The 11467-nt window shown below is 45.2% G+C and overlaps 1 protein-coding gene across 3 annotated transcripts in view; it reads left to right on the top strand.

Moving 5' to 3' along the window:
* The first annotated feature begins 1967 nt into the window (after window positions 1–1967).
* LOC128079897 (SAM and SH3 domain-containing protein 1-like) overlaps window positions 1968–11467 on the top strand; it is a 518613-nt gene continuing 509113 nt past the window's right edge. For 2 of the 3 annotated variants that reach the window (XM_052681574.1, XM_052681593.1), the window contains exon 1: window positions 2459–2873. In XM_052681574.1, coding sequence (XP_052537534.1) covers window positions 2460–2873 — 414 coding nt within the window. In that variant the 5' untranslated portion in view covers window position 2459. Of the gene's footprint in view, window positions 2874–11467 lie in introns of all 3 variants that reach the window. The other variant, XM_052681584.1, reaches the window with a different exon arrangement.

The following is an 11467-nucleotide window of genomic DNA, read 5'->3' as shown; positions in this document are numbered from 1 at the left end:
CAGGCTCTGAGAGAAGCTCAAGATTTTGTTACAGACAGAGACGCACAGTTTATCAAGCCACAGACAAAACACAACATTTGCAATACCTTAAATGTCTTCCAAAACCCTTCTAAAATCCATGCAAAAGCATTATAATTCGCTATGCACTGTCAATAAGCCTAATAAATAGGGGCAGTAGCAGTCAGCTTTCCTATCTTCCTCCCACACTACCGGCTCCAGCTCCTGTCTTCACAACCTCCCTGCTAACTTCTCTGCCCCTGTCAGTTTGGCAGGGTCTGTGAAAAGAAGATAATTGCTGCTTCAATCTTCAGCTCTGGGCTGAGAAGAGGGTTTGAAATACTGTATGGCCTGGAAAGAAAATAAGATACTGAATGAGAAGACTTATGGAAGGAGGTTTTATAAGGAATAAAATGCTGTTCCTCTCTTTCTTGCCTTTTAGCATATGAAAGAATGAATTCATACACTTTATACCCAGAGGCTGCATTTTAACCACTTGTAAGTATCTAACTTTCTCAAAACACCATGCATTGTAATGCTTAGCCTGAGAATGCTGCTGAGCTGAATAAATCCATGGTGAACTGCTATGAACGCCAGAGCACAGGTGTGGGCCCACCTGCTGTACAGGTCCTGCAGGAAATATGAAACAAATAAAGCTTTCCACATGACAACAGTGAATATGTCCCTCTGGCACCTGTGGTGTGGAGAGGCAGGATGGGTGCCATGACGGCTGGCCTCCAGCCATGGTCCCTGCACATGTCAGCATCAGTGGGCACGGCTTGACAGGGCCACGACGGGGAGGACCGGCCGCACGTCCTCTATATCCCTCTCTAGCCTTTGTGTTCGGGCTGCAGGATCTCCAGGTGCTTTTAGTAAGATCCCTGCCCTAACTGCCCTGGCGGCGGGACCGCTCCTCGCCCGGGGCCGGCCAGCGGCGCTAATCTGGAGCGGACGGCAGGTCGTACTTCTCGCGGCGGCCTGGCGGGGGCGCTGCGAGCCCGGCATTGCGGGCGGAGTGCGGTGGGGCCGTGCGGCGCCTCCGCCGGCCGCGGGCAGCCCCGGGTCGGTAGAGCGGGGGCAGCGCCTCCCGCGGCTGCTCGTACAGCCCGCGCCAAACGCTCCGCTCTCCGCCTTCGGCCGCGACGGTACTCGGTGCCGCTGCCGGCCGTGCGGTCCCGCGGCCCGCCCCAGCGCCAGCGCCAACCCAGTCTCTGGCTCCGGGGGGTACGCGGCGAGCCGGGCGGCGGGCGAGCGCGCGGAACGCGGACGGCCCCCTGTCCTGCCCCGGTCCCGGCACGGCCGCCCCCGAGGGCTGTGCCTGTGCCGAGGGAGCAGTGTGACAGACACCCGCCGGCGGTAGCGGGAAAGTTGGAAGGGCGGCGGGGAGAGCGTGGGGCAGGGGCCGGCAGCGGGGCGGCACCGCACCGGAGCACCGGGAAGAGCCGGAGGAAAGCGGCTGGCGGCGGGGCGGGCGACTGAGGGGTACAGGAGGACGGAGAGCGGAGGGAGCTCTGCTGCTGTGCGGAAGGAGGGGCAGGCGGCGACCTGCCGCGAGCAGCCCCGAGCTGCCGCCGCTGCGAGAGGATGCCCGCACGGCTCCGAGGCCACCGATGAGGGTAGCGGGGAAAGTTGTGCGCGCCCCGCCTGGGGGGGCCGGAGCGGGGCAGCGCCGGGAGCGGGCTGCGGGCGGAACGCTGCTCCCCGGCATCCCGGGGGTGGAGGGCAGCGGGAAAGTAACTCGGGAAAGTGAGAGCGATTCTTCCTTATCTTTTTTTTCTTTTTCTTTTTTTTTTTCTCCCCATTCTTTTTCTTCCTAATCCGAAAGGACCCGTTTGAAAAGGAAGCGACAGCCGCCGTGTGCTGACAGGAGAGAGCCGGGAGCGGAGGGCAGCACAGCCGGCACCCCTCTGCTGCCGGGGGGGTGCGCGATCCGACGCGGGTTCCTTCAGAGCGAGCGTGTGGCGAGGCAGCGGCGGCGGGTAACCGGGACCGGCATGCGGCGGAGAGCAGGAAGGTGAGACGGGAGCGGGAACAGAAACTAAAGCCGAAAAGAAGAGGGGGGAAAAAGACGGAGGCTGCGAATTATTTCCAGTGAAAGCGGGTGGATGTGGTGCGGCAACGACTTGGGATTTAGGGGATGCACTCTTGCGCTTGGCTTCTCCTTCGCCCGAGTCGCCCGTCTCCGGTGGCAGGAAGGCAGCGGCGGTACTTGGTGGCAGGAGAGGAGGAGGAATAAGCGCGAAGGCTTCGCTGAGCTGTGCTTGCAGTGCCCTGCCGATCTGCTTTAAGATTTTTATTTTTTATTTTCCCCTGGTGGATGTTGATTTCTTGACCTTAATTCTGAGTCCTCTGACGCGCATCGCAGTTTCTGGTTCGTGTTTTTATTACCTTCGGTGAGGAGAGGCAAGAGGGAGGCTGGCTTCGGTGCTGAAAGTTGCACTCGTCCTTCTTTTGGAGGCAGCATGTGCACCAACATAGTGTACGAGTGGCTGAAAACCCTGCAGCTCCCCCAGTACGCCGAGTCCTTTGTCGACAATGGCTACGACGACCTGGAGGTCTGCAAGCAGATCGGCGACCCGGACCTGGATGCCATCGGCGTGTCCGTGCCCCAGCACCGCCGCCGGATCCACGAGGCCGTGCGGAGGCTGCGGGAGGCGGACGAGCGGGCGGCGGGGCTCTACTTCACCCTGGAGCCGCCGCCCGCGCCTCCCGCCAAGGGGCCCCGCCGCCCGCCTGGGCAGGACGGGGCGGCCCCCCGACACCGGCCTGGCCGCGGGGGCCCGGTAGTCTACCCGAGGCTGAAGCTGAAGATCATGATCCGGGACAAGCTGGTCCGCGACGGCATCAACCTGAGCAAGCCCCCCTACTCCAACAAGGTAAGGGGCTAAGGGGCTCTTGAGGGGCGGTGGCAGTGGCTGGAGGTCTGCTACTCTGGGCATCTCCACCAGCGTAGCAACAGGGTGCGGAGCTGCACGCATCGGGGTCGGGGTGTGTTTGAGGCGAAGCACGGTCCGAACTTAGTGCCAGCCTCACGTGCAGAGGAGCGGGGCCATGGCCCCATTCACCACTTCAGCTGGGCCCACGTGCTGCGCCTCTGATTGTTGTTATAAATCGGTTCTTTATGTCCAGTCTGGTCTGCAGTGTGAAGGCAGGGATTGACAGGATAAGCTTCTGGATGTTTCTGGTTTTTCCCTCTGAAAGTTTCCCATTGTGTTGGTGAGTGATTGCATCTCCCATATTTTCATAAAGGTAGTGCTGTAGTGTCGGTTTCTGTTGGTGAAGTGGCTCTTGAAGGAAGCAGTAGTGTGGCCAGTGGAACAACTCCTACAACTCCTCGTCCTCTGTTTATTGACTGAAGGGTGGTAGTGACTGGTGAATGTCAGAAGCATTTGTCAGCTGCTCCGGGTGCAAGTTGGTCTAGGTCTACGAGATGTTTTGCTGATAGGCAGAAAAGTGAAGATCTCCGAAAACTACTTCCCAGTTTGATGAAACCCCAATATTCATCTAGTTCTTATATTTGAAAAGTTTAAAACGTAATAATAACATGGTGTGGAAGTTATATAACTATAACATTAAAAAGACAATGCCGCGAATGAGAAAGTGATTTGTGAAAGAAAAAAAGGTATTATGTGATGTGATGTATGATATTTCAGAGTTTAGAATGAAGTGTTTCAGCAAGCTGTTTCGTGACCCAAGCTGCTTGCATTCTCTTTGATGATTTGAAGTCTGACTCTTTGGTTGACCTTGAAACTGTAGGTACTTTCAACCTTGGAATTGAAAGTATGGAAGCAAAGCGATGGAGAGGTCTGCAGGACCAGGTTTCTGGAGATGATTATGATTGTGAGAAATTAAAATTGAGAATTAATACCAGCAGAGGACCTGGATGTGAGAATAAAGAGCGAAATCCAACTTGGTTAACAATGTAGAGGTGTGCATAATAAGACTTACAGCATAATAAGGCTCTCAGGATTTGTACTTCTAAGGGCATGGTGATAGAAGGCCAATGGTCGCTTCTCAAGTGCAGCGCAGCCAAGTGGTCTGAGATATTTGTGTTCACCCTTTCCTGAAACATCTGGCTGATGACATTGTCAGAAACAGTGAATCAAATCTGATAGGATAGTGGTCAAGGCTAATAAAAACATTCTTGAGTGCACATTTTGAAGTCTGAGTACAGCATCTTCTGAAACTTCCTGTGTCATTTCAAAGAGATTTTTTTTCCCTTTGAAGTGATACTTGTTTGGACTGACGCCTGTCTGTAATTGTCATTACTTGTCTAATATAAACAAACTTCTGTAAAAGTTTTTGCTTATTAATGAAGCCACAGCTCATCATCCACCTTTGGAACTATGCTTCACTTCTTCCTTTCAACTTTGTGTGCTCACAGTCACCAATTTCTTCTTACCAGGGGAACCCTCTACCTGTCTTCACTACCTTCTATCTTCTCTATAGGAATTATAAAATTCCTGAGATGACAGTGTATGACATCAAGGAAATGAAAATTGTAGGCATTGCTTTCTTCTTTAGCTCACCTTGTTTTAATCTGATGGCTTTGATAGTAGTGCAGGTTAGCTGTCAGGGCAAACTCATCTTACACAGAAATTGTCACTCAGCTTTAATGCTAATATGCTTTTTAAACCTGAATGGAACATTTTGTAGTAGAGGGAGGAACCAAGCTTAATTTCCTTGTTTTAGTTCATCTTGCAATGTCAGTGTATTTATTTTGGATGGTAAATGCATATTAACATCATTTTTACTTGCAGTAATAGAAAAACTTTCTCCATCTTCTTGGTGTGAATCACTTCAGATTGTAGCATGTTCTAAGAAACCATAAAGCTGGCAAGATCTGAATGTGTGTTGCTCAACATGTGTTACTGTGAATGCCACCCACTGTAGCAATCCATCTTGAAAACGGCTTAAAGGGAATACCAAAAGATCACGTCACTGTGCATTATTCATGTGCAGAACAAGAAAAATGAAATATTTTATTCTTTCATTTGGGAAAGCACTGTATTGTAACCATCTCTTTTTCTAAAGAAAATCCTTTAGAAGACTGTGGCTATGATTTCATCAATCTGTATTATATGTTTTTATATGGAATACACACTGTACAGAGTACTACATGTCAAAAGAAAATAGATTCTCCTCTGCGTAGGATTAAGAACCATCTTGAGGTTTATCTTAAGTTCTTTGTATGTATTTGTTAAAGAGCATGTCTGTCTGCAGATGGTCATGTGGATATTGTGTACCAGGCATCGAACTTTGGAAGATGGATTTACATTTAGCCACTGCATGGCTAACCAGCCTTCTCCTTTCTTTCTTATATGGACATACAGCCTTCTGTATTTATGACTGGAACCTAACAAAGAGATGCATGCTTCTGTGTCTGCGTATGTTAATGGTTGCGTACATATGTAGATGCATTTTACTTGTTTCCTGAAGAATGCTTACTGCCTTCAGTTATGTAGTTCTCAGACAATTTTGGAGTTTTATCTGAAAATGACCCTTAGAACTGGAAATGCTGCTGATCCTCTGTCTTGTTTGAAACCTTTTGTGCACGCCTCACAAGATCAAAAATGATTTTTAGGTGTGGATGCTGAGATGTTGAAAGCAGCCCTTTGCTGTCCTCTTGGTGTTGTTGCTGTATTTTCAGGTGAAAACCACAGAGTGTGAGGGATTGGAAAGCATTGGCAAGGTAAAGTTTAGTTTGACTTAGCTTGATCACACCCAGAAGAAATGAGTAACACCTACTTAGCACAGCCTAATATAAATCTCTTAAAGATGTGCAGACTTTGAATCCAAGCCATGTGTGTGGGTGACTTCAGACACGGAGAATTATCGCAAGCCATCTTGATTATTTCCATGAGAGCTATAACAAGACCTCACTTCCTCAAATTGAGTCTTCTATATTTTGCAAATATAAACTGAGGAATAGAGTTGCTACAGAGATGAACTCCACTGAGGCTGGATTTTTATTTGAGGTTGGTAATGTTCCTTAATGCTCCAAGCCTTCTGTTTCACTTTCAAGCCTGCTGTCTCTGATCAGTTTAGAAGCTTTGTGAATGTAAGAAACGTGTATGGAAGTGAAGGGCTCTCATGCCTTTCACACAACAACCCGCAGTACCACTCCAAGTCAAATGAAACATTTATGTCATCCCAGAACATTTTCTCCTTGGGTGTTGTAATTCTGTGTTTAATTAGGAAACTAATTATGCCTTGTGTAGGAATACTGTTAGTGTTCTTTTGACGTGTAGACATTTTCTGGATGGGTCTGATGGGAGAAGGAAAAAAAAGAAAAAAAAAAAACAAACCCTCAAGCTTCCCATTAAGCTGAACAAAGGAGAGCTCAGCACTGACCTGAGCCAGCTGGAACAAAGGCAGTAGAGCCTTCACCCCCATGCAGACACTCTTACCTTGGTGGGCTGGTTGCAAAACAGATTGTCTGTGCTGGTTTCGAGCAGGAATAATGTCACCAAATGTCACTGTGGTGTTTGGAAAGCAGAGGAGCGCCACTTTAGTCAATATAAAGACAAGGAGGATACCTCGTTGTGGAACACGTCAAGAGAAATTAAGTATTCTATTTGTCTTGAATACAGATTAAGTGACATTTAATAGTTTACTGGAATTTCATTACTATTTCTAATTGAAATAAATGGCCTGACCCATTCTTGAAGAATTTTATTCAATTTTAATCTGCGGAGAATTGCAAATGCATTAAAAATGACGGAAAATATACATTCATTAAAAGGTCCCATGCCAATTAAAATGATTTGCTTAGCTTCAATATAGTTATACTGATGTAGGTTTCCATATTTATTAGAGAGAATAAAACTGTGGTGCGATGTTCGCATGGGTGTGTGACTTCATTGCCACTCACTGTGCTGTTTGTGATTATCAGCACGCTTGGAAAACAAGCACTGGAAATTCAGCTGCACTTGAGGTCATAATCTCAAGAGCTAAAGCAGATGTAGAAAAGTAAGAAATCAGATCCAAGTGAGTTATCTCATTAAAAGCCCAACTATGTATTTTTAAGTTCCATGCTGATGGTATGGCACAGATCTGTGTTTCTGATTAAATCTTTGTTTAATCCTCACCTTTATAAAATGAGGAATATCTCGCATAAGTTATATGCTAAGAAGTGAAGATGCCAGCAGTACTGCTTTGTAACACAGATTCAAACTGAGTCTGTTGCTGGATAATTTAGTTAGTGATTTAGATAGCTACAGAAATGAATTCAGTGAATTAAAAATATTGTGCTTTGAAGAAATGGCAATGCTCACCCATTCTGGAATTAAACATGAACCTTTTTCTAAAGACCTGGCTGCTTTGAAATAACTGCATCAACCCTGATTAGCAGAGCGTTCTCAAATATGCCTTGGGGAAAGCTGCCTATTGACAAAAGTACTAGTGCATTAAGTAGTAACAATATTTTCATGGCAAAAAATTAGCAAAGCTACAGGCGATATTCAGGGAGTGAAATACACTAGAAAGCAATGTGCCTTTGCCTTTGATTTCGTACCACTGTTGTGTGTTTTTTTTTTGTTTTTTTTTTAAGGAAAATATGGCACTTCATATATTGGGCAGTTGTTTCAAAGTCCTGATTTATTAAACTTGCAAACAACAAACCGGAAAGGGATTTCGCCCTAACGGAGCATTAAGGCAAATTGTTGCAGAATATGAATAACGCAGCACTCTGCCGCATTTGCATTTGAATTGTTCCTGAATATTTTAACGTGTATTCAGTCTCCTCTCAAAACGTTGAATGGGAATTTTCCTGGGCTTCATTATGTTTCACTTTTGAGGGGAGGAAGATCCCATTAGGGTGTATTAAAGGTGGAGTCCCGAGAGAAGCCCCTATTAGCTTTGCGTAATTTTCCCTCCTTTTGTAGTGCTTTCAGCCCTCCAGTGTATTTTCACAGGTCAGGTTGGGGTGTGGGCTGGATAGGGGAGAAGGGAGGTTAGTGGTCCTGAGCTCGGTGGAAGAGCTGCCTTCCCCTGCAACCAGCAACACCTTCAGCCTGCCTCCATATGGCTTTACATGTGAAGGAGAAGCTGAACTAATATTCCCTGGCAAAAGAGGAATGCCTGCTGGTGTGCATGCATGTGTGTGCGCGCTGCACACTAACGGGCACCACCACTGGGGCAAAAGTCAAACCCCAAGTTTCACTCCTGAATATCCATATAATTGTCTTGTTTTATCTAAGTTTGATGGTTGTGAGCCTTTCTGAGGAGAAAACCCTTTTTAACAAAAAGATTTCTGTTGATGCCGCCCCCAGAGCTTCTGTTTCCTCCATATGTAGGGTGACTGAGCCCATGCTGTTATATAGCCGTGTTTGTGAAATGCCAAAGGAAAATGAAATCTCACAAAGTAATCTCGTGAGCCATGTTTTTAGTTCTGTTCGCTGTTTATAGCCAATGCCACCATACTGCATCTGCCTTATATGTAGGGCAGCTATGTCCCTCATTTTAGATTGATAAATTTTCCTCATTGAAGGAAAGTTGAAGGGTATTCCAAGTCACGTGAAAAGTTGTAGACAGGTGAAGTGCTGGGACCAACTACTGCAGGGTCTTTGCCCATATGTTAACATTAAATGTGAACTCCCCTATCTGTAAGTAAGAAAAGCAATATCAGAATAAACAGTAGCTTGGATATAATGACAATTAGTTACGCTGTTAATTTTGCCTGTTAACATATGCACACAAGGTATAATTGTTATGAACAGTCCTTACCCACTAGGGTATATAAATCCGTATGCATGATCAGAAACATACCCACAGGTAGGTACTATAGAACCTGTGTAGAATGCTGCAGCGTGATCTGAAGCGACAGGAGTAATGTTAGTGCAGGTTAGCAGAGAAATTATTGCATCAGTTACAGGAGGTCGCTTCCTGTCTTGAGATTCTCCCAAAGCAGGGCAGAGCAGGCTGCGTTGGTAGGTGGAACTTTTACATTTCTTGCTTTGTCAGTTTGAATGAGACACTTTGCTTTGTGTTTGACAAAGCTATCTCGTTCAATCTCTTTGTCTAGCCTAACATGACACCTCGTGTTGATGTGCTTATCTCGACAAACGCGGTTGCTTGTACACGCTGCAGGAATTGTCATTTCTTAAAAGTACACGCAGCGCTATGTTTAGCAGTGCTGTGTTATTTTGGGAGCAGCTCTGCAGCAGGAAGTGCAGAATTGCTGAACGTTCCCCGACGCTGCCAGGCTGACACACAACTGTCTGCACCGAGTCTTCGAGTCTGCTAGCTTTGCTACTTGCAGAGTGTAACAAACGTCTCTGAATGCTTTGCAAAGCAAAAGAGAAGTGGTTTGTCAAATGAAACGCAATTGTAGCTGCCTTCAAATAATGCCTTGTTGTCGTTCTCAGGAGCTCAGCAGTATGTGAATTGTGGTGATACATGCCTCTGGACGGAGCCTTGCTCCTCCACTTGGTTTCATTCCCAGTGAAGTCAGTGGGGATTTTGCCAGGGATTTCATTTGATGCTGAGCTTGGCTTGAAGTATTCAAGTCTAAATCAGCTAACAAGTCTGCCCTTACCAGCTTTAATTGTAATGGGTAAGAACCGTACAACAGGAGATGACGACAGAAAATATAGCAGTAGAGTGCAAAAAAACCCAAAAAATTTTCAGAGCTTTAAATATCACCATTAGCAGCTTCAACAGCAGCAAGGCTGACTTATGAATTTAGATCTGACAGTTTTGCTCAGGAATGAATGTTTGGTAACATCTGAAATCTACATTCATGGATCTTGGCTGCAATCAAGTGAACAATTGTTTAAAATTGCCCTGTCAATAGCTATAAATTAGGAATAAATGGTGTATATCAAATAAAACTTGTAACTGCATACAAATGTATGTCTTCTACAAGTTTCTTTTTTTCTCCAGACGAGCTACCTTTGTCATAAGCACCTGCACCCTCAAGGTAGGGATGTGGTGTTATCATGCTGCATATGACATCAGTGGGAACAGCTCTGGGCAGCCTGTGCCTTAACTCTCTCTGAGTGAAAAATTTCTTTGAGTTCTGATGCAGCCTTTCCCTGGAAAAAGATTTTATTCTTTTTGGTAGAAAGGCTTGTGAGTGCAGAGTAGTGGAATGATGGGAACTGCTTTAACTGCTAAGGGCCATCAGCTGCGCCTGGCCTGTTGCTAGGCACACCCATGCTGGTGGCCTCTGCTCATTTATGGTGTTTTTAAGGGTGAGTGGCAATTTGGGAAAGATTTGATCAGTTTAGGGTATTTTTCCAGTGGAGTTTACATCATCTACAATACCAGTTGCTGTAAGTAAATGTTATGTGTTTGGAAAAGATTTTGGCAGTAGAAGTAGAAAAAAATTATCCTTAGAGGAAGCTTGAGTCTCTTGTTAAAGGGAGCTCTAGCAAGTATGTGATAGTGTTGGTACTCTGTTGTTTTTTTTTTTCTTTTAATGTTTCTAACAAAATTGGGTGGTTTTCTTGCAAGCTTTAAGTAGTGGTTTTACTTCACCTACAAGGGAAGTTGTAAAGGGTTTGGTTGTTGTCCCAAGGGACAGCTTCATCATAATTTTGGAAGTTTGCTTGGAAAAGAACTTATATTCTATGTGTAAAAATATTAAAAAGAGCTGCTTATGCAAGTGTGGGATTCATTAAATCAATTTCTAGGATGTCTAACAGGAAATAAGCTATTGCAGTATGTCCTTTCTGGATGTCATATTTTTGATAGAAGCCTGAATTTGTTGAGGGGAGTTAATTGCTTCATAGACTTTTAAGTGGGTGAAACTGATGTGGTAGTTAATAGCGTTGACCTGAATTTGGAAAGTAATGCAGATATTCCCTTGTATTGAATGTACTTCTTTTGATGTGCATAAGGAATTGAGCACCATCTTTTTAAAAATAGCTTTTTCTTCTTCCTTGTTTTTGTTGTCACGTTTGCTGTAGAAGGATCTCTCTCTAATTTGGACTTACTGTACAGCTGGACAGCAACAACTTCATCCCTTTCATTAGTGCTTTCTAACTTCATGATTATCCTTTTCCCTGATATTCTATGAGGCAGTACTTGTATGTAGCCTTCATATACACTGTAGGTTTTAGTTTGTAAGTTTCTAATGTTAGACTTTCAGGATACATTATCTTTAACTGAAGCAGTAGAGTCCTTTCCTTCAAATTACTTGAGGTGTTTAAGTTCAATTCTAAAGTTCTAAGGCTGGTATTTTTAAGAGACTTGGAGTGATTCAGGTGTTTTCACTGAAGTTTATTCCTTTATGCAATTCCTCCCAGTACTTAACTTGGCTCTTTAGTAGTAAAAGCTTTTTTTAAAAAAAACAAACAAACAACAACAACAAAAAAAATCCACATTTGCTTAAGTGGTGTTCTTTCTTCTCTGGTTCCTGCTGAGAAAAAGTTTTCACTGCAAAGGGCATTGCTCTTGACTACTCCTTATTTATTTTAGTGCACATTTGGCTTGAAAAGTGATTAACTTTCAAGTACTTTTTTGT

Source organism: Tympanuchus pallidicinctus, unplaced genomic scaffold (assembly GCF_026119805.1).
Source record: "Tympanuchus pallidicinctus isolate F22 unplaced genomic scaffold, pur_lepc_1.0 scaffold1, whole genome shotgun sequence".
Taxonomy (NCBI): Eukaryota; Metazoa; Chordata; class Aves; order Galliformes; family Phasianidae; genus Tympanuchus; species Tympanuchus pallidicinctus.
Note: the sequence above shows the minus strand (reverse complement) of the source record. Positions and strands in the feature narration are given on the sequence as shown.